This window comes from Podarcis tiliguerta (assembly GCF_965153285.1).
Source record: "Podarcis tiliguerta genome assembly, chromosome: 1".
Classification (NCBI taxonomy): Eukaryota; Metazoa; Chordata; class Lepidosauria; order Squamata; family Lacertidae; genus Podarcis; species Podarcis tiliguerta.
The window spans coordinates 56736468-56759606 of NC_139534.1; the positions used below are offsets into that span (position 1 = coordinate 56736468).

Consider the following 23139-nt stretch of genomic DNA (forward strand, 5'->3'; position numbering starts at 1 on the left):
CAGTGCAAATGCCAGTAGTTGGGAACCACTGAATTAATGGATGGGGAGGGGGAGGGAGGGAGGGAAGGCAGGAGGGGTTGCTCGTCTCCATGGCCATTTGTCCATGGGGAGGGGGTGGAGTGTGAGGGAAGAGGTAGAAGGGGGAAGAAGGCAAGGGGAAGGGGAAAGCAGGAAGGGGGAGGTTGGAAGAAGGGTGTGCATATACTCACTATATATGATCAAATCAGTTAAAGAGAGACTCACTTGAGGGAAAGTCGTGGATCACCATACGGGGCGTAAGGTGATATGTTTAGTATAAACTCCTTGGGAGGGTAGGAGCTCCATTTCTGCTGCACTGTGTTGTCATTGTTATTCCAAAAGTCTCTGTCTAGATCACTACATCAGCCGGTGATGAGGGGAGAAAAATAAAAATAAAAAAGGGAAATACAAGAGAGAGAATCTAAATTCCTGCGAGGGGAGGAAGGAGAAAAAAAAAACCAAACCCCAAATGAGAGACAGCGAGGTCAGAGTGGTGATTTCTCCTCCTGTGGAAGGTAAGCTCTGTGCCTCACACCCACATGTGTACACACACACACACACACACACACACGGAAGGACAGGTGGGAACAGGAGGTAAAGCTGGAGGAAGACAGGAGCAGGCACCTCCAGAATCTGGTGGAAAGAGAGAAAGAGAGAGAGAGAGAGAGAGAGAGAGAGAGAGAGAGAGAGAGAGATATGGCGTGCAGTTAAAGAAGTTTCCCTCAGAAGGCCTTACACCTTGCCTTCTCAGGCCCTCCACTTTGCCGCCTGGGAAGGACAAAGCAGTGCCATTTTGCGTGCACTACTCGTTTTTCAGTCTTCATCTAATATGGAGCCTTCTAGAGAAGGATTGCAATAGCACCTAGCACAATGGCAGCATCTTTTTTTAAATATTTTTTTAGAAAAAACAAAAATAAAAAATAGTAGTAATTTCTGTCCCAACCCCAAAATTTTGGCAGGACCTACTGCTGCTTCTGCAGGGGGAGAATATAATCTCTTCCGAGTGGTTCTCTGTGCAGAACACATGCATCAGATTAGAGATAAATGTAACAGAGAAGCAGCAAAGAATCTTGAGTGACAGGTTAAGGAGAGCGACTCACCAAGATGGTTCCTGTGAGGCACTGGAGTAGAGTGTTATAATTCTATCAAGTGTATAGCAATGTGGTGCACATGAGCGGTATAAAAACCATGGGATTTTGTTCACGTGTATTGAAGTGAAATTCAAGAAAATCACGGGGAGGGAATTAATTTGAGCAAGGCTTCGGCCTCTGAACCCTTTCCCCATGCCTGCCAGGATGTGTGCCTGGAGCATGGGAAGTAATAATAAAGATGACTCTGGATGCTTGTCATCAAGAAGAGGGCCTCACGCAGCCTGAGGGATGTGGCATGTCCTCACATGGATCTTCTGCTCAGTTGTGCAGAAGGAGCCAGGGAGGGCGATCTGTCTTGAATTAGAGGCTGTGCACTGGCAATATTCTCTAAATAGGCCATGGCTCCCACTCTATGATCTGATAGAGCCTGACTAAACCATCTTCTCCTGATTTTAGAGCTCATCAAATGGCTACCTAGCACTTGTTTCACAGGACTGAGATCTGACAACAATGGTCTTTGAAGTCAAGTGGCTCTTTGGTAAATTTATTGGAGACATCAAAGGTTCCTTCCAGGGTACACTTCTGTGCGCAGTCCATTCGCTGCTCATTAACTGTCCTCCTTCCGGGCTTGAGGATGAAAAGGCTTTCCACTGGCCTCTTGAGACACATAAGAGGAGAAAATGAAAAACCTGGGATAAAGGGTAACTGCATTTCCCCCAGATGACCTGTTTATTCAGCATTTGTCTTGGGCGTTGAGTTCACAAAAAGCGTTTCCCCACACTTTCCAGTGCATTCTTCTTATTTTCTTGTGCAGAACTTCGCAATCAACTATACTCACACAACCTGAATTTACCAGGACGTGATTGAATCCCACCCCAAAATAGCAGCAGTCTGCAAGCGCCTGAACTCAAGGCTCATTCGCAGGGAATGGAAACACAAAGAAAAGTGTTACAAGGAAGTGGGGAAAGTGGAGAGGCAAGCCTCTCTCCACTGTGAATCTCTGCCTGCCTTCCTCCTCATCTGTCACTTGCCTTGTTGAGCTTGGGATCAGGGGTGTCATAGAGGCCTCCTGTAATGCTGCAAGGGGACTGTGCAAGAGAAACACTTCTGCTGCTGTGCAATGTGAGAGAAGAGTCCAAGGCTTTCCACTATGCTTAGTGGTGGTTAGTGCTGTTGCATCATGGTGATCTTGACCCACTCATAGGCATAGCCATCCAGTGAGAGCAGAATGTACACAGCCTGCCAGGTCCCAAAGACACCAGGGAGACAACAGTGAGTATCACACATTTATGATAAAAGAACAAGACCCCAGATCTCTGTATTCATCACATCTGGTTCTGCTAAGGATTTAGCTAACGGAAAGCAGTGCTACTCAGAGACTCAAGCTACAGATGGGTCTGTGCATCCAAGGATGCAATATCTACCTATATGCAAGTATGTGCACACATACACACTCACTCATGCAAAATATGAGATGTAAGCACACATCTACATACAGTGCGTGCACGCACACACACACACACATATATGAATAATCACACATAAATGCTTGCACAACACAAATGCACAGATACTGAAATGTCACCAATCTTTCTGTTTGGGGGTCAAACTAGATGTCACTTTAAGGGCACAGCATTGCAAGCAGTCATGAATATGTTTTTTTTCTTTATTTATTGGGTCCCCCAATGACTATGGTATGCAGGAAGGTGAGGTAACCCTTCCCTCCACAACCACAGTCCAAGATGAAAATGCACCCTGTATGCAGCTATAAGGCTTAGAACAAAAGCCCCCACTGGCAACAACAGGAATATTCTTTCTAAGCTTACAGGGAGAGAAGCGTTGCCCTTGGGATTGTGTCTGGAGAAGGAAATAATAAACTTCACCTCTGTGCATAGAATCATAGAGTTGGAAGAGACCACAAGGGCCATCGAGTCCAACCCCCTGCCAAGCAGTGGTCCTGATGACAATTGCCCTCCTCCCGCACTTGTTAAATAAAGGAAAAACACATACATGCAGCTTAACGCTACATATTTAGTTTGTGCAGTTTGGCCCTCCGTATCATCACACCATTGGGTTTCTTAGCACCAAACAGGAGGAGATACAGGTCAGAAAGTCCCAGATGTTCACACTTTCGAAGGAACACTCCTTTCACCAGATCCACATAGTTCCATGGTATGTAATCAACTTCTCTTATTTCACAACATCTCAGCTTCACCACTGAACTCCTTGGAATAAATGCCAAATCTCTGCAGTGTCCTGTACTGCAGAAAATTTGACTTGGCAGTCGCATAGGCAGATGGCAGCGAGGAACTGAGGGTTAGCTTGTATGATCATACTGGAAGGCAAAACACCAGCCATGTTGCAAAACTGATACTTAATCATGCTCTCGGGAAATGTGAGTTTTTAAATCATTCCTGAAGATGAGACAAAATATCAGTTTCGCCAGATGGGTGTGCATCTACAAGGAATTGTAATCGTGGGAGAAATTTCACCCCAACGTGATGTATCCCTATCATATAAACTCAACTCATCGTAAGTAATTGTTGCAATGTGAAAGAAGAAAGGGAAGAACTAAATGGAAGAAAGGGAAGAAATAAATGGAGACCCATCTTCAATTGAGCTATGAGTACAGATGCATTGATGAGTCAAAGGAATAGCCTAGGCACCTTAAAGGTTTTGTTCCACCACATTGCTCAGCGCAGCAGCTTCATGTGCTACTGCAGTACTGAAATGCCGTGATATGCTCACCTCTTCCTTGCTTGTAAGGGAAAGTTCTGAGTTAACCACTGGGTAACTAGGTGAAAATCCTAAACACACTGACTAGGAAGTAAATCCCATTGGAAACAATGGGGCTTACTTCCAAGTAACCATGCATAGGAATGCACTGTCAGGCTTTAATCCTATGCCATTTACTTAGGAGAAAGACCCACTGAAATCAGTGGCCTTGAGTCCAAGTTAACATGTACAAAGATCTGGTTATAAATCTTTTCTACACAGAACACCCTTTGTTGTATGTTATAGCCCTTAACCCACCACACCCTTCAGGGACAAAAAGAAGGAAGCATCTACTTTGAAGAAGTCCAGCTCAAGGAGCTGAGCAGAATCATCTCCTGCCAACAAACCAGAAACATTGTAAACATTTTGGGGGAACAAGTACAATTTTAACAAGGGTTAGGTTACAAATGTAGATGAAGTATATATAGAAAATGTTATGTGACAAACATTACTTTAAAAAAGAGAGTAAGTGTTCTAGGTCTCTCTCCTCTGTTAGCCTTCAAACCAAATGTCAGTAGGTCCTCAACAATATTTATCGTAAAGGTCCCAAGAAAATGCAATGAAAGAAACATTCAAGTAAAAGCAGGGGTTCCTGTGAGGCAAAGTTGGGAAAACCTACTCTTTATGTAAGACAGTGAGGAGAAAGAGACCCAGAAGTGTTTATAGAGAAGGGTGGGCCCTATCATATTATCGGAAAGCTGATAAAGGATAAAGCTTAAGAGAACTCTTCCACAGCAGGCTAAGGAAGAGCAGCGTATAATTGGTGGGAATGTTGAATTTGGCTTAGTCCCCAGCTTCCTGCTAGAGAATATTTTCATATAACCAGAAGGGCTTAAATCACAGTGGCATGGACAAATTTGCTGTTTACAGTTTGTCCCACTGCTGAGTCTGCCACTTTACTACTACACAACTCATTGCCAAGTCATTTCTTTGTGTGAACACACACAGCCACAAAGGAACCTGGAGTAAGTCCATAGACCACAATGACTTGGAGTTGTTTCAGAGGAAAGGATTTATTTATTTATTCAGGCTAAAGGAAGACTATGCAGCCAGCCATGCATTTTGCCTGGAACCAATTGCCACAATCTGAAAATGTGGGGGCATAGTCTTAAGGCTCAGGAATCTACATACGTAGAGAATATCCATAACCACCTTGAAGTTGTTGTTGTTGTTTTTGCAATCAAGCAATAAACAAAATTTATGAGATAAATAATAAATAAAATCATTATCTTCTCACCCAGTGAAAAGGGGCCAGGAGGATTTTACTAACTTTTACACTACAGACACGCCTGAGCCCTGGAGAAAGAAAATGGTTTGCTTTTCCATTCAGGAGATTTATCACGTGCCCAGAAACAGAAGAAAGGCTGAACTCTTATTTGGACTGGTATATATCAAGTGTGGATGGCTACATATAAGGCAGAACTGCAGTTTGGTACTGATCTCTTGGGTAGTCCGAATCTGTTGACGTCACAGGAATAGGGAACGAGAGAGTCTGAAATGTTTTGAAATACAGGGGAAATGTCAAAGAAGCAGATAAAATAGTAAATGTGGGGGGTGGGGGAAGGCTTGCAGAAATGTAATAGGGATAGAATTGCTTTTTGAGGGATAGCACTTGGAGTTTTGAGCCTTGGGAGGTGTGACTACAGGTGTCAGATTGCTATGGTGAGAGGGTAAAATAGGGAAAAATTTCAGGGTAATAAAAGAAGTGGTGCTACTCTGATGAATGTTGGGACGATAAATATTTACAGGTGTGCCAAGAGCATTTTGGACTACTGTCTGGTTGGAAAACATAAAGGTGTATGCACAAGAGTGGGGTATTTACAAAAAATACAGGAACAATTACACAAACTGAAGCAGTATCAGGAGCTGCATGTGTACAACACATGTACAGTGGTGCAGTGGCAGCTGGTGCGGTGGTACTGCAAAGCTGCCCTCCCAACACTGGCACCACTGCAACTCATCAGGAGAGATCTGGGGAGAGATAGAGGAGAGCTTGGGGCTGTGTGGACACACTGGGAGAGACAATGTGGTGCTTCCGCTGGTGGTCTATGCAGCCCTGACCTCACCATCACTCAGTCCTGACCAGGTACGCTGCAGAGATACCAATGTTGGGAGGGTAGCCATGCCCTACTAACACTGGCTGCTACTGCAGTGGTGTGACATATATATATATATATATATATATATATATATATATATATATATTCATTCTTAGGATTAAAGCAATATGGCAGTGGAGGAGACATGTGACGTGTGCTTAGGACTTTTCAGTTACAGGGTTGCCTGAAGGCAAAACAGCCAACACATCTCCAATGAATATCTTCATTGTGCAGTGATTGTGATCCAAACACCTCCAATCCATTCACTCCTATAATTCCTCCTGGGACTTACTTAATGGCTTTCTTTTCACTGCGACCTCGGCTGGAATCTGGAGTTCCCACCGTCTCCAAGGAGTTTTTATAGCGTTTGCCCTGAAATGAAATGGAAAAAGAGAAGGTGAGGATAAGGGTTTATCTGGTGGGAGGAACAGCTTTGCTTCTGAAAGGAGAACTGGAAAAGATCTAGGTAGGTCCCTTCCCCTTGTCACACTTGCAGTGGCACTCTATGTGATTAGTGTTCGGAAACACAAAAGGCCAGCTTTGTCCAGTAGACCCTTTGAAAGTAGAAAATTTGCATAAGTGGACTGTAATATGGGGGTGACCTCCGTAGAAGTTTTTGGTAAGAGAAAATGCTCTGCTAGTCGCAGTGAACTAATATATCTGCTACAGCTAAGGCTGAAAACAAAGTATTGTATAAAGATGGTTTTACTTAGTCTTTAATTCCACATGCATTTCCTCTTTGTAGATAAAATCTATCAGCAGCTAAAGAAGCATTTACCAAGTCAAACCAGGAGTGCTAAAATCATAAAACCAGAATTGCATCTATCTGATGACAAAGGAAATATGTACTAGAAATACAAAAATGTATTGGGCTTTGTCAATGATCAACAGATTCCAAACATGAGAGCAGAATGTACAGATCCTATGAGGTGATCACCAATGACAGCTTCATACATCACAAAAATGCCCTGGGCATGATGTAGATTTAGTAGCTCCACAGCTGATGAAGAATGGACTTAACCAGAGGGAAAGGTACAAGACTGGTAATTTTAGGTGTTCTTGTACAGCAAACTCAGGCACCCACCATTTAATCCTCAATTTTTAAAGTATTTATTGAAGTGATGACCTGGAAGTCAAAGCCCCTCCTTTTTTTAAAAAAATAATCAAAACAGTTTTATTGAATTACACTGATAATTTAGCAGCATGAGAAAATATTGTTACCTTAGAATTCCTGTAACAATATATAACATATACAATATAAAACGCAAAGGGCAGGAGACAAAAAGAAACTGCAGAGTGATCTGGTTACACTGTTTAACTCAGGATTCATCCACATACTTGGGGATTTCTAATCACAGGCACGACAAGTACTTTTCTGGTCCCACTGTTGTGCTTGGGAAAACCCACTGCTTACTGCTGAATTGGAACAAACGTCAACTGAGTCTTCTGCAGCTATCGGAGCAAACTGAAATGAAATCTCCCTTGCAACTATCTGAAAATAGCTGAGAAGTTGCAGTCCAAGGTTCCCTTTCTGTGCTACTCCTGGAACAGTTCTGTCATATGTGAAAGTGCCAGAATAACTTCTCATGGGGCAGACAAAAGGGGACTTGACACTTTCCCTAATTACACTATTGAGATCTAATCAGATCAGATGCAGATAACACATTCTTTCCTTCTACCTGTTTTTCTCCTTCTCCCTCCACCCCTTTTTATCACAGTGAAGCAGAAATATTCCTACAGTACAGAGTACTGAATGAAATAAAGGAATGGGGATGGTGTTGACTGGGTTGGTGTGTGCAATTATCTCTAGAGCTTTGAACATATTTTCTCTTCTCTGCTAGTGTTTATTTGCATGTCCTTGTATTGGTCCATTTAAAAATAATGAAATCAGAACCATTAGGATAGCTCAGTTGGAGGAGCATGAGATTCTTATTGCCAGGGTCATGGGTTCAAGCTCCATGTTGGACAAAAAGATTCCTGCATTGCAGGGGGTAGGACTTAGATGACCCTTATGCGTGCTTCCAACTCTACAGTTCTATGATTCTATGATATATAAAGTATATCAAATAAGATATTGGCATTTGTATGCTTTTAATAGTTGTCATTCACATGCAACACTAAGCCAAACCAGTTATGAAGCAGGTTAGTGCACAGAAAAACTTGGCTGCTTTGCTCCTCCCTCACAACTGTGTGCACTACCAGGAGACTATGATTTAGCTCAGTGGCGTAGCTAGCTGCTCGAGTGCCCGGGACGGCACAAATATCCTGCACCCGGGGGCAGGGCAAGCCGGGGCAGAGCACACTGCGTGGAACCTCCACGGAGTCCGCAAGCCCCACGTTGCCATTTCAGGCAGCACGGAGCCTGCAGGTGCCTGAGCCACCGTGTAACTCCCCAGGAGAGATGTGTGGCTCAGGCATGCCCCACGGTGACCCCCCTCAGTGATGACACCTGGGGCGGCCTGCACCCACTGCGCACCACTTCCTACACCACCAATTTAGCTTAGTGTTATGAGTGAAGGTACACTCAAGCTTTGTCTTCCCCAAATAAACCATGAGTTGTAAGCCAGGAACAAACCTTGGTTACAGCTTGTGGCTTGTTTGGAGCAAGACAAACTACATAACACTAAGTCACATCATGGCTTAGTTCTTGGTGGTGCTACAGCAGCAGAATTGGGGAAGGTGAAGTAGACATGATTTTCTAACTGCACACCAGTATACTGATTGCTTCACACTAAGCCACAGTTTAGCTTAGTGTTATGTGCAAACCTGGCCATAGTCATTGTTTACTCTAGTATTTCATTTGATGTTATTTAAGTATTTTTATGCAATAAAACTGAATTGGATTAGAGGGGAGAAGATAACTAGAAGCTTCCCAAACTGCATTTTCATTATTGTCAGCTAGAGATCTGGAACACCAGATCTGACAACTTACAACTACATTCAATTCCAGCGTACTTTGCCTTGAAAAAAACTATAGAGTTCCTGCATTGTGCATTGAAGCATCAAAAATATAAAGGCAAGGCAACAGCTAGGTCCCTGGCATTAGGTAATGTAAGGCTATATCGAGGGATCAAAGTTTGGCTTCAGTGGAGATGACTAATCATAGTTCACACTGAAGTCAATGGGAACTGTTGAATGCCTTTCACTTCCAAAGATCAGGCCACTGCAATTTAATTAACTGCCCTCTAGAAGGAACATGTTCTCTTAATATTTTATTGTTGCAACTTCCTCCAAACCCTGTTGGGTATTTCTAACCACACATTTTCCCTCAGCATAGGGTTCCTGTAAAGTGATATTTATTAGCTAAGGGGCGCAATCAGAGGCTCCAGGCTGATCAAAGTGTTCTTTTGTAAAAGTGCTTTGCAAAAACGAACATAAAAATTGAACATTATCTTAGCAATTGGTTCACTGGCATTGACACATTCTTTATAGAGATCTGGATGTTGACTGGGCAATTGTGAAAGCATTTGTCACTTTCTTAAACAAAATAAAGTTATTCCTTTCTCATTGTTGCTGATGTGAATAGAAAATATGTTGAATGATATGCTCAGATTCACATCAGGAGTCCATTGCTTTCTTATTCTAATTCTGTCATTTGTCAGTATGACTTATATTTTTGTTTTGTTTTTTAGATTTAATTTTCAGTTGGATTAGTAATACTGCTAGAAAGTTCAGGAGTGGCCAATTTGCAAGCCAGAGATTTTCCCCATGCTGCTGAACTGGAAAAGGAAACAGCAGCAGTAGTGCCTTCTCTCACCTGTCTTATCTCAGGTCTTTCATCTGCTTCACCTTTGACCACAGGTGAGAGACCGATAAAATGACAGGGTGAAAGTGGGAGGGAGAAATCACTGTTGCCTGGTCTCTAATTCAGTGGCAATTCATGTCTTGCTTATGTGCTTAGAGTCACAGAATTGTAGAGCTGAAAGGGACCACAAGGGTCATCTAGTCCAACCCCCTGCAATGCAGAAATCTTTTGCCCAATGTGGGGCTCAAACCCACAACACTAAAATTAAGAGTCTCATGCTCCACCAGCTGAGTTTCCCACAGATATCCAGCTGGCCACTGTGAGAACAGGTCATGGGCCTGATACAAAAGACTTCTTATGTTCTTGTGTTAATTTTAAAGGCATGGGGAAGCCTCTAGCTTGGAAACTGGCAGCCACAAAACTATATGCACTTTTTCCATTTCATTTTATGCCTCCCAAGCAAACAGAGATGTCCATGGGAGTCCCTCTACTTTGGGGGTCTTGAAACTAGGTAGATGCTTTGGTGCTTCTCCATGCTCTTCAAGGTGAACAAAATTTAGCCTTGCCTCCCCTTCATCACAGTCCCAGCAGAGGAGAAACAGCCAGGCCATTTTAGGATTAATTGAACTCTAATTAATTAAGTTCACAGTAACAAAAAAAAACAAAACGCATGTCATAAGATAATGAAGTGAGCATTTTGTTCCTAATTGGGTCTCGATAATAAGGCCGCTTGGTTGTGATTTCTGATGGCAGTCTCAATGTGCTTCATGATTCTAGGGCAGGCAAGAGACAATTAATGCTAATTAGTGAACAATTAGCAAATGAAAACACAGGTGTAGAAGGGAGACAGTTTTTGTGCTACTCTTGGTGCAAGTCTGCTGGCGCAGCATAACCCAGAAGGCCTCAGGCATGCAAGCAGTGCATCCTTCTTCCTTAGACTGTGGATTAGATGTGAAAGGGCAATGATTACAACCACAAAGGGCAACAGTACCAACCACAGATGCCGGTGCTGCAGCAAAATTAAATTAGGGACTACAGGAGGGACTACAGGAGGGAATAATACAAGACAGGCTGAGGGGGGAAACGATTTGAACAGCATAAGACTGGTGAGGAAGTGTGGGGAGACAACTTTCCATTGAGATTTGGAATGAAGTGCTGGGAATCAGAGGCCAATCGAAAATCAGATGTCAAGAATGAGCAGTGTAGAGGCCTTCACACTGAGAGATGGAGTCCAAAAGGGCTGGGAGGTCTAACTCAGTAATTCCACTTGAAACAACACAACTAACTAATTACCTAGGAAAACCACTTTCTAAGAGTCATGGACTTCCTCCATGCAGACTGAAGGTGTAAATAGGTGAATAAACCATATTTCTTAAAGCATTACATTCTGTGCCATTTCTTCCATTATCCAAGGGGACACACACCCTGTGTGTATGCCTGGGACCCCTGGTAGGGTTGCCATATTTCAAGCAGTGAAAATCTGGACAGAAAAGTTGTTGAGTTTTTTTGGGCAAAGTTGTTGGACTGCCATATTTGGGTGAGGTATGGAAACTCTACCCATGGGCTCTTGTAGGCACCTTCCTTTTGTAACGACACATTATTAATAATCTAGGCATTGGGTTCGAAACTGAACTTAAAAAAAATTCTGTACAACTCTCCTTTAAAAAAAGCCTCTCTAGAAATATTTTTCTTTTAAAAAAAATATTGTCCCAGATTTTTTTTACCTTCCTTGACAAACATATTTTCTCTCTCTAAATGTTATGTGATTTAATAGGTATTTAAGTAATGGGAAGTAGTTAACACTTGTTTTCCTGACCCCAAAGAGACAGAAAATCTTAAATATTTTTAACAGAATCTAATAAACTTGGGGATCAGAGGGTAAAAAGATTCTAAGGCAAGGATGACAACTTAAAGTTGTTGCTTGTTGCTTAGACAGGCAGAAGTCACAGCCCTGATCAGTGTCCATCTAACAGAAACGAAGTGTTTCAAGGAGTTTAGGGTGCTAGAATAAATGTATCAGAAGATTTCTAAAATCAGCTATGTATGAACACTGCGGTCCTCTGGATATCTGAGAAGATCCAGAGTCCCATATGGGATGCATTCATATGACTATGCAGTCATTGAAAGCCATGCACAGTGTGGCAGAAACTGTAGAGATTTCAAGATTCTGAGGTGGGCTTCTAGGAAGTTAGAAATCCTGACAAGCTTTGAATGATTTAAAACAATAAAGAACAGACCATAATGCAGTCATTATGTCCAGCTGTAGTTCAGGGCACTTTGGGCTCGGCTGTTGTTGTTTTTAAATAAAAGGTGTATGAAATATGAGTTTCCATTGGGAGAGAAAGTGGGGTATAACATGAACAAATGGATGAAATGAAACATTCTTAGATTTGAGAAGACCATTCGCTGTAATGGAAAAGCTACAGGAGTTATTTAACTCCCTCAACCACCTGCTAAAGTCAAAGTAGTTGGATTCTGCAATGACATAGCAAATGAGCAATGGAGTAGATTCTAAGTTTCATTTTCCAAAATGGTCACATTCAGAGAAACTGTAATCATTGTCCATAACAACCTACAAAGCATGTAAACAAAGCTCTTTGTATCAATTGACTCCTGATATAAAAATGTTTTGCAAAAACTCCCTGCACTGCCCACATGTCCATGGGCAGAACTTGCTCTGAAATTCAGACAATGTTTCAATAACTATGGCTCTGCAACAGAAAAAAATAACAGATGTTCAAAGGAAAATGTGAGTAACACAATTGGCTCTTTACCTTGTTTACTGCTGGTCATGTCCTTTTTGAACATTAGCTATGGATGTTCTTTCCTCCATCAGAAAAAAGCAAAACCCAGGAGATGATATCCAGTGGTGTACATCCACCAATAGAATGGACAGTCTTTGCAGAACAGATTCCCTCTCCCTCCTACAGCACCCTACATGCACCCAAATCTGTTACAGAAGATTAGAGGACCCGCAGAAGCAGATGTGAAGGGCCTGCTAGGGGTGGAGAGGAAGGAAAAGTCTTATAAGCAAGCAGAAATCTGCTTGCACCTAGAAGCTCTAATGTGAGGAAGTGGTCAAAACTAACCAAATGAATGTCAGTAGGGACAAATGTAAGGTTCTACACTTAGGCAGGAGAACCAGCTGCACAAATGAAAGATGGGGGACACCTGGATTGCCAGTAGCACAGTGAAAAGGATCTTGGGGTCTTAGTGGACCACAACCTTGAGTCAACAGTGTGATGCAGCAACAAAAAAAGTGTGAGTGGAGTAGTTTCTCAATAAACTACCTGGAATGCATAGGAAGCTGCCTATAGATCATTGGTCCATCCAGATAAGTTTCTCACAGCCGTACCCAGAGATTCTGGAGACTTAGTTGAGAGTTTATGCATGCAGAGCAGATTTTTCTGCCTCTGAGCTACAGCTCTACCCCAAAGTAAGAAAGTGGTAGTATAAACACTCATAGAATTGGGATGTGTGTGGATCTGCACCATCTGGAAACCTTCCTTACTGACATCAATATTGATTTCATATTAGATGGGGACTTGGCCAGGAAGTTTAAAAAAATGTGTACAGTATTTTCAAGGCTGTGCCAAATATATTATGTTTTTCACTAACAATTTTGGCAGTCTATAACTATTTAATTACTAAGGCTTCAGTTATTTTTTCAGCCGTTTCCTTGAATTTGTGTTTGTTCACAGTGAGGGCAATTCATCCAAGGCAGCAAATAATTCACTTTATTTGCCCTCAGTGGCATTCTGCTTGGGTGTCATGATGCCATAACGTTCACTTAGTGGTCTGTGGTTGGCTAGGATCTTACAAGTAATGTGGGAAGAAGCCCAAACTAGGGTGGGGAATGGCAACCAAGCTGCAGGAAGTTACAGAAAGAAACGACAATGATAGAAAAGTGAATAATCACATAACACTAGAATTCCTGGACATCCAACAGAGCTGAATCTTGGAAGGTTTAGGACAGATAAAAGAAAGTACTTATTCACTCTGCGCACAGGTAAACTTGCTCCCATGGGAAGCCGTGATGGCCCCAGACCTGGATGGCTTTAAAAGAGGACTGGACAAATTCATGGAGGATAAGGTTATCAATGGCTAGAAGACACAATGGCCACATTCTGCCTCCATGGTCAAAGTCAGTAATACTTCTGAATATCAGTTGCTGGAAACCACAGGAAGTGAGGCTGCTCTTGTGCTCAAGTCCTGATTGCCAGTTTCCCACAGGCATCTGTTTGGCCACTTTGAGAACAGGATGCTGAACCAGATCTTATGTTTTGTAATCTCCTGATGATGGTGCAACCTCCTGAGTAGTATTAAGATCATTTTGTTTTAGAAGAAGCAGTGTCTTTCATAGAAATGCCCACGCGCACGATAAAGACTTGAAGCAGGCAAAGTGATCACACTTCTTTCACTGCAGTTCAGAACAACAGTCCACACATTTCTGCAAATCACAAGAACAGTACAATCCTATAACAAGGAGAAAATTCCATTGAGTTCAGTGGGACATACTTACTCCCAGTTATATGACTGCAGCCTAAACTGGCATTTCCCTCGAGATAGAAAATAGTCCATGTAGTGTTGAAAAACTGAAGTATCCCTACAATAGAAGTGCATCCTCAAGGGAAGATGTCTGTACTGCGTGCAACAAATGTATAATAGCAGTAGCCCATCTGTTGTGGAAAAAAGAAGTCTGGATAGGTTGTGTCTCTGCAAGTGTATGTGCTGGGGAATAAATGCAGGCAGGACTAGGGGACCATCCATGTGAGGCAGGATAAGAAGGGTGAACAGAGGACAAGTTGCGGAAGAAATTTGGGAAGTGCCAGGGCTTCAGAAAAGACAGATGAATGTTTATGCCCTGCAAAAACAAACTGCATGTCTTGTGCAATCTAGTCAACTCCACTGCAGGCCTGGAGGATTCAGGGGAAGGCAATGAAAGGGAAAGAATCCCTTTGATCCTCTGGGCTGACTCAGTCTCCTTTAGACATGCCGATTCAAAATACAAACACATACTAACTACTCCTAACAATGGAGGTCTCTTGCAGACTCTCTCCAATTGGGTCAGTAACCCAGCTATATGGTTCTCTCAGGCCAGCATGACTCAGGAAGCAAAGAAGCGCAACAGCTATTATGGGCTACACTCAGCAAATCCCCAAGCAGAGAAGACCTGTGTTAGTCACCAATAGACAACATAATCATCTGGGAATTTCTCTAGCATGCAACTGATTGAAATGAATGGGGCGTACATGAGAATCCCCAGAATGTGCTTATGTCATGGAAATCCCACAGCAACTGAAAGTACAGCTTTGAAAACCTTCCCATTCTCTTTCCTTGCCACACCTTGCCCCCCTTTAAAATAACCCCCACCTCTCTTCTGTTTTTTCCACATCCTTGATATGTGCCATATATTATTAAGTAGTGTTCTTCTTGATTATGTGGGTAGCTGAAATGCAAAACTTGCCACAGGGTGGCAGAGATCTTCCAGCTGCTCTTCCAGTTACAACTTCCTCTTATGCACAATGCTTCCCAAGCTACTCCCTTTCTTGTTGACTGAGTCCCTGACAATTTTAATTTTCCTCTCCATAATGCTGCACTAGAAGAATATTTTGCATTAAAGGAGGACTTGAGAGGGGTATTGGCAACATGTAATATTAACAATCACCACATTTCCTCATAAGCATTTGGGGAAGGGCTTTAGCACAAAGGCTCCTGAAGATCCAAATATGCAGCATCTGTCAGATTTATGCACCTGTTTACTCACAGGACAGCTGGGAGAGTATGGAGTGGATCTTCTAGTATGGATTGAGAAAATGCAGCCAGGGTGATGTATCTTCAGGCGGTATTTCAAGCACTCAGGTCCGTGAAAGTACTTGCTGCTGGGACTCAGGGAGCTTGTCACATGCTGTCAGTTGTGGCCTCTTATTTAAATTTTAAAATGGCAGTCCATAAAGAAACTCTCTCTCGCACATACACTGTTCAAAATGTGTTTCCTAAATGTCTTTACTCCATGTCTACAAAAGCTCTTGCTAAATGGGAATGCAGGTGGTTTTCAGGCTTGCTCCGTAGTCAAATTTGGACTGTACTATATGGAAGGAAAGAACCTGCCGTCTCACCTGAGAAACAAACAGCAGCTGAATAGGCAGACACTGCTGAGAATACTGGTCCCTCTGTCCCCAGTCTGTCTAGGAAGCCACTGATGCTGAAGACAAGAGTATGAGCAAGATGGAAGCTGACTAAGGACAAGCTGCTCATGATTCATCTACATTTTGGCAGAAGGTGAGAGGGTTTCACCTTCTTGGGTTTGGTTCTAAATTTAGCTTGATGGAAGAACATAATCATTCATTAAAATTCCATGCTGCCTGCACTCTATCGTGTGTGCATACCAATGGGCTGCAGTGCCTGCAACCTTTCATCTGCTTCTGCCGTCTCTAGACCCCACTGGGAGGCTCCAAACAGGTGACATATGTGCCAGCTGCTGGATTTAATTCTCTCATTTCGGAAGGGATCCTGTGGTGCTTGGGAACAGATGTGGCCCTGACTTAAAATATAAGAAACAGAACGGGAATGGCGAGGTGGATGGTGGGAGCTCATCCACAGAGAAACCTACCTTGGATATGAACTTCCTACCTCTTAGCATGACTAAAGGCTTCAGCCAAGCTTAGTATGCTTCCTTAGTTCAAAAAGGTTTTCAGAAGATCGCCAAATTTTCATTTGGCAACTGCTTCATGGAAACCTCTAAAGTTTCTGCTCAAATTTTTCATACCCTCCAGATTTTCCTGGAACTGACCAAGAAGATTGCACAAAACTCCAATAAATGAAGACAGGTTTGAATCAAATAATGGTTAAATGTATATTCCACACAATATACTTTTATTATTGACCTTGAATCGCGGTTTCTCTTGTTCAAATATCACTTTGTGTATGACAGTCCCAGGTATGCGTGCTCAGAAGTACTGAGATCAAAGGGATTTACTCTGAAGTAAATGAGCACAGGAATGCTGCTTTAGAGAAGACACCCCTATCAGCTTCTGCACCTCTCACCATTTGCAACATAGGGATAATGGAGGGCCACCTTAAAAGTTTATTTTTAAAACAAAATCAGCAAAGCACTGGACAGTCATCCATGAGATCCTTGATGAATGACAGAGGAATTTGGGCTAAATGATATTAATGTCAGGTGGAGCCACAGCTGGTTGAACAACTAAACCCAGCCAGTGCTCATTAATGGCTGTAAGTCAGCTGCCTGGGGGGGAAGACTCAAGTGGAGAACCACAGGGCTCTCTTTTAGGCCCTGTGCTATTCAGCATTGCTATAAATGACTTGAATGAGGGCATAGAGAGGATGCTTATTAAATTTAAAGATGACACACAGCTAGGAGGGATAGCTAACACCATAGAAGACAGAATCAAGATTCAAAACGACTTTGACAGGCTGGAACATTGGGCCGAAACCAACAAGATTAAATTCAACAGAGATAAATGTGAAGTCCTACAATTAGGTCCAAAAATAAAATAAAGATCAAAGGCACAAATATAGGATGGAGGAGACCTTGCTTGAAAGCAGCATATGTGAAAAGGATCTAAATGACTTAGTTTATTACAAGTTGAACATGAGCCAGCACCACGACGTGGCTGCTAAAAATGTCCATGCATTCTTAGGTTGCATTAAAGAAGCAAAGGGAGGAATTCAACGTCACACTATTATGACCATTCCGTCAGCACAAGCATTTCAGTTTGTCAGACGTAACAGTCTGTGCTCTCATCCCCCCCATGCAGTTTTGGGGGGCTCCCCCAACCACCTGGAGATGATTTTGGGGGGCACAGGGGCAAGGAGAGGGTTGAAGCCCCAAGGCACTAGTGGGACACATTGCACTAACTCCTGCTAGCACAGCTGTTTAACAGAACCCAGCCTGTAGCGTCCAGATCATGAGCAGCAATAGTTCCACTATTCTGCGCTGGTCAGGCCACATCTGGAGTATTGTGTCCAATTCTGGGCACCATACAGTCACACCTTGGTTCCCAAATGCCCCGGAACGCGTACGTGTCGGCTCCCAAACAATCAAAAACCAGAAGTGAGTGTTCCAGTTTTCAAACGTTCTTTTGGAAGCCAAACATCCGACAGTGCCTATGTGGCTTCTGATTGGCTGCAGGAGCTTCCTGCAGCTAATCAGAAGCTGCGCTTTGGAAGTTGAACATTTCAGAAGTTGAATGGATTTCCGGAATGGATTCCGTTCGACTTCCAAGGTACAGCTGTATTCAGTGAAGGACACTGACAAATTGGAGCCTCTCCTGTGGAGTATAACTAAGACTTTGAGGGGGTTTGGAAATGAGGTTCTATGATGAATGGTTGAGAGAGCTGAGCAAAACAGGGGCTGGGTGACCTTCTGTCAGAAATGCTGTAGTTGTATTCTGCACTGAGCAGGGAGTTGGGCTAGATGCCTTTGAAGGTGCCTCCCTACTCAATAATTCTATGTTTGTAGGCTAAGATAATGTATCATGACTTGAGTGAGAACAGTGGGAGCAAGAGATGTTGTGCAGCACACTTAGACTGAAAACATTTTGTTGCATGGCATTCTATGTCAGAAACACAGTTATGCATAATCAACATTTGCTACTGGGGTCTGGGATGCAATTGCCTCCTTTCCCTGTATCCCTCCCCTCACCAAAGTTGCAAAGCTGCCAGTGTGCCTAGAAAACTTCACACAGAGACTCAGAGATTGTTGTGAAATGGCAGCACAGGGCAAGCATGCATATATTTTCTTTTGTAATTCTTTTCATCCCTCCCACAATCCTGGAGAGCTCCCCACCTTCTTATATTTCCTCCTTGTCTTCCCTTGAGCAGCACACATACAGTGAAAGAAAAGCAAAATAAATCATTAGATAAGCCTTTTGGTGGTGGGTAGGCAAGCAGGAATTTAGGAAAATCAAATGATTCTACACAAAAGGGTGTGAGAATGTAAGGGGTTGTGCAACTCCTACAGAAACCTCACACGTTCTCACGCATCTAGCAAGACTGGCTTTCACCAAAGAAATCTGTTTGCAAACCTGCTCTCCCCAAAGCCGCACAAAAAGCCTACAAGATTATCCTTCTCTAGTTGGCTCACACAGACCCAGCTGACCACCTTGGAGAGACGCATGCTGCTCTTGCAGCTCAGCCACACCTTCAGTGTGGTTTGTTTGTTTGTTTGTTTATTGCACTTATATGCCACCTTTTCCTCCAAGGAGCTCAAATAGTGTACATGGCTCTCCTCATCCCCATTTTTTCCTCACAACAACCCTGTGAGGTAGCTTAGGCTGAGAGTTGCAGACTGGCTCAAGGTCACCCAGTGGGCTTCATGGCTGAGTGGAGATTTGAACCCTGGCCTAGTCAAATGCTCTAACCATTATACCACACTAGCTAGTGCAGTTGATGGGTGGTTTAGACTTGGACTGGAGGTAGCCAGGTTCAACTCCTCACTAAGCTGTGAAACACATTAGGTGACCTTGGGCCAGCCACTAGCTCTGAAACTAACCTACCTCTGAGGGTTATTGCAGTGGTGGACCTTAGCACCTCAAATTTCAGGAGTGCCCTGTACGGCACCAAAATCTGGTCCCCCCTGCCTTCCGTTGGATGTCATAGTTGCAGTGAGAATAAGAAGTGGGGACAGGGCCCAGATACACTGCTTTGAGCTCCTTAAAGACAGGATAAAAATGTAATGGGTTAATTAATAAGCTACCCACACTCTCCGCAAACCAAAATGGAAAACCATGGCAGGATAGAAACAGCAGACAGCAGAAGCACTCTCTTAGCAAGAATGAAGATACCCAAGTCAATTTTGGGGAAGATGGCTGCCTTGTAGCTCCACTACCTGTCAAGAAAGTCATTCAGCCAGCCAGCATCTATTTTCCCCCAGCCACTTATCCCTATCTACTCCATCTGGCGGAAGCAAAGGAGCGGCTTGTCTTTCCTGTCACCATGAGGGCTTTTTTCCCGTGTGGGGGCCCCCGGTGTGCCAGTCACTGGAATGAATCTGAACTAGGCAAGGCTGTTGTCTGTTTATCTCTGATCAGCGAAATCTTCAATTCATCTTGCTCACTCTGTGGCAGCCAGTTTTATTAATTTGGCTCCCAGATGAGCATCTTTACTTATTAATGGGGCGATATTGCTGCTTAACTCATGAACGTATTCCACACACAACCTCCCATCTTCTGTAAGGCACTGGCAAACTAAGCAGCCTGAATCTGGGAAGCTGGACCTGGTTTCTTCTGAGGGAGTGAGATAGTTGCCAGATATAAGCTGGCTGGCAGTCCCAATATAGACAAGAGGGAGAGTGGGGAACGGTGTCAAGAAAGCAAGTGACTGGCTGTGTGTGGCAAGTTTCCAAGCCGGGCAGATGAAATGTTGCTAATGCTTGCATTAAGATGCAAGATACTGTTTCAAATTAAATACCAGCTATATTTATTTATCCTAATTATTACTGATCCTGGTTCAACATGTTATATTCCTGTGCTCAGGGAGAAGGAAACCACAGAGTTTTATTTTTATCAATGCATTTTCAGTGTTGATAACGGTGGGGGGGGGGGGTTTGCCATCTTTGGAGCACTTGACCCAGTTTTGAATCCCTAGATGAGCCAAGAGAGGTTTCTTTTTGAGAGAAAACAAGCCACAGCACGATGCTGAATGCCAGGCATGTGGGGTGTCTGGAGCAGCTAAAGGATTTTTCATCTGATTATTTTTAAAAATTGAATGTTATTCTTAGCTCCACAGAAGTCATGCTAGTTCTGATCCAATGCCAGTACTGTAATGGCTGGGGTTTAACCTTACTGCAGTGGTAGATAGGATAGCTTTGCTGTGTGTGTGGGGGGGGGGTATTTACTTTTAAGAATCAGGGCATATTTGGTGTTGCAGAGATTGAGTACATTGCCTTAACAGAACTTGGTAAAAGAATGAAACAGTATTTTAAAAAGCAGAAGGGTACAGAATTGCTACCGGGGGTGGGGGGTGGGGATTCTGTAAAGCAGCTGCCTAGTGTTTTTCAGTAGCATGATATCTGTTGAGGCATGTTATTACTATAACTGTTTTCTTCAGATGTGTGCCTATATGTGTGGTAGAGACTACAATTCATGCAAAATTGCAGATTTCCATTCACTAAATGCATGTTTGAAACTACCTTAACAGAGGAATAGGATGGATGTGGGTGACATGTAGGATGTGAACTGAGTTCTCCTAGAGAGAGAGAAGGTAACCATGTTTGCATATACAATTCATTTAAATATATGCAAATATTTAATTGGATCCATCACACTCTCTCCTCTTCTCCTTTCAAACCTGATCAGGTCTCTTTTTCTTAGGGTTGTGCTCTTTTCTTGCCTTCTTTCTTGGCTGTCACACCACAAAATCTCACATTCTCTTTCCCTCATCACCCACAAGAATCCACTACTGCTCTCTTGCAGAAATGAAACTTTGACTTCAGCCTGTCCCCTAGAGTTGCCTCAAAGTCACCCACTTTCTTTCTTCAGATTCTTGCCCAAAAAGCTTTCCAAAAGTTCCACAAAATCACTACCCCAACCCTCTGGCAACCTCCCTTCCCTTTCTAAAGCAAGTGGCTCTAGCCAGGATCCATTTTCCTTCTGATGCCACCTTTGTTCCGTTGGTCACATCCCCCCCCCCCATTTCAGCCAATACCCTCCCTCCCTCCACTCTCACTTTCTCTGACCAATTTTAAAGCAGCTTAGTTTTTCTATGTGTTTCCACACATGATTTTAGAACCAATAGCTTGAATTATTAATTTTAACTCTTTTACTAGTTTTAAACTCTTAACATTGATTCACATCAAGTTTGCTAATACACTACTCCTGAGGTTTTCAACCTTGTTGAGTCCATGGCTCTCTTGGCCAACTACATTCTTTCTGCAGCACCTCTGTGGGTCTCAGAAGCCCAATGATGTCACCCCTTGCCTGCAGAGCTGGCAGCCTCTCACCCTTTTTCAAACACCCTCCCTTGTGGAGTGTTTCCTCAGCCTCCTCTCCTTGAGAATCCTCCAGGCAGCCGCTGCTGCTGCTGCCCCTGGTCTCTGAGCTGCAACACACACACCCCGCCCCAAAGAGAGATGCCTCCTCACACTGCCCCACAGGGGCCTGGGACTTGTCTGTCCATTCCCAACAATAAGGGCTGGTGAATAGGCTGGCTGGACTCCCTCGCCTGCTTGCTTGCTTATTCCGAGGCCACCTCAGCTCCTGGCAACCTGCACACCCTGACCAGCCCCAGAGGACCATTCACCTTGGGAGCTTGTGGCCATGACTGATGCAACAAACAGCTGCACAAGCCTTTGGGAGGCAGAGCCACAAGATGAGGAGGGAGGTAAAGAAAGAGAGACAGAGGCCAGTGTTGCATGCGGCACCCCTAACCACCATTCAAGGCACCCCAGTGTGCCACAGCAAACTGGCTGAAAACCACTGCACTACCCATTTGAGACAACAAAATTCCTTGAGATTTATCTTCCTTGTTCTTGACTACGGTCGCCATATGTCCGGAATTTCCCGAACATAGCCAGAATACAGCAGTCAGAAACAGTATCCAAGCGGAAATCGCTTAAAAATCCGCATAGCAACCCATGTTGCATGTTTATTCTTTTTGAAATTTTGTATCCAGATTTTCACTTTTTGAAATATGGCAACCCTAGGCTATACCAGCCCCTGGGGTACCAAATTCGGAGGTGCATTCAGGTTCAAGGTCAAAAGATCCTCAAGCGGGTGGCAGGGTAGCACCTGAGAACCGCACACCTGTATGAAAACAACACAATCTGTAACAATACTTGTGTCTGTGTGCTGGGAAAAGGAATGTGAGACGGTGTGTTGACTCTTGTTAGGAGTAGCAGCTGGGGCAGGAGAATGAAAATACTGGTTTGGTGAAATAGTAAGGTCTGGCTTAAAGGGCAAAGCCAAGTTTAGGGACACTCACCATTCATCGCTCGGTACGAAACTAGGCTTTATTTCACTTCGGTCAAAGACCCAGTTTGGCATCTCCTCCACATGCATTTGCGAACACACAAACACACACACACACACACACACACACACACACACACAGGCTGGGAGCATCAATGACACCCCTCTGGAGGCTTCACCTGGGGCAAAAAACCTGGCTAGCCCCCTCCCCCAGCTACAGCTCTGCATCACTAATATACAGTATGTCTCACTGTTTTAAAACAAATACACTGTTTGTGAATGCAGTGGTGACACGGTGACCTCAGGAAACCACAGGAGTCATGGTGGCAGGAGTTGGGGGAGAAATTCCATTATATGCTGCAAATTCATGGCCCTTTTTGGAGCATGGCAGGCTCATAATGTCTTTTAAGAAGCCAGAGACAGGGACATTGGGCTACATGCATGCAATCAGAGGATTCCAAGCATGAATGATGGTAGTT

At 43.5% G+C, this 23139-nt stretch overlaps 1 protein-coding gene across 5 annotated transcripts in view; it reads right to left on the bottom strand.

Annotated features, from left to right (window-relative positions):
* Positions 1 to 23139, bottom strand: part of SYT7 (synaptotagmin 7) — a 225035-nt gene that overhangs the window by 71183 nt on the left and 130713 nt on the right. For 3 of the 5 annotated variants that reach the window (XM_083416931.1, XM_083416933.1, XM_083416932.1), the window contains exons 3-4: positions 6276 to 6355; positions 244 to 375 (exon numbers count right to left, since the gene is read on the bottom strand). In XM_083416931.1, the coding sequence (XP_083273057.1) occupies positions 244 to 375; positions 6276 to 6355 (212 nt within the window). The remainder of the gene's footprint in view (positions 1 to 243; positions 376 to 6275; positions 6356 to 23139) is intronic. The other 2 variants (XM_083416935.1, XM_083416934.1) reach the window with 1 other exon arrangement.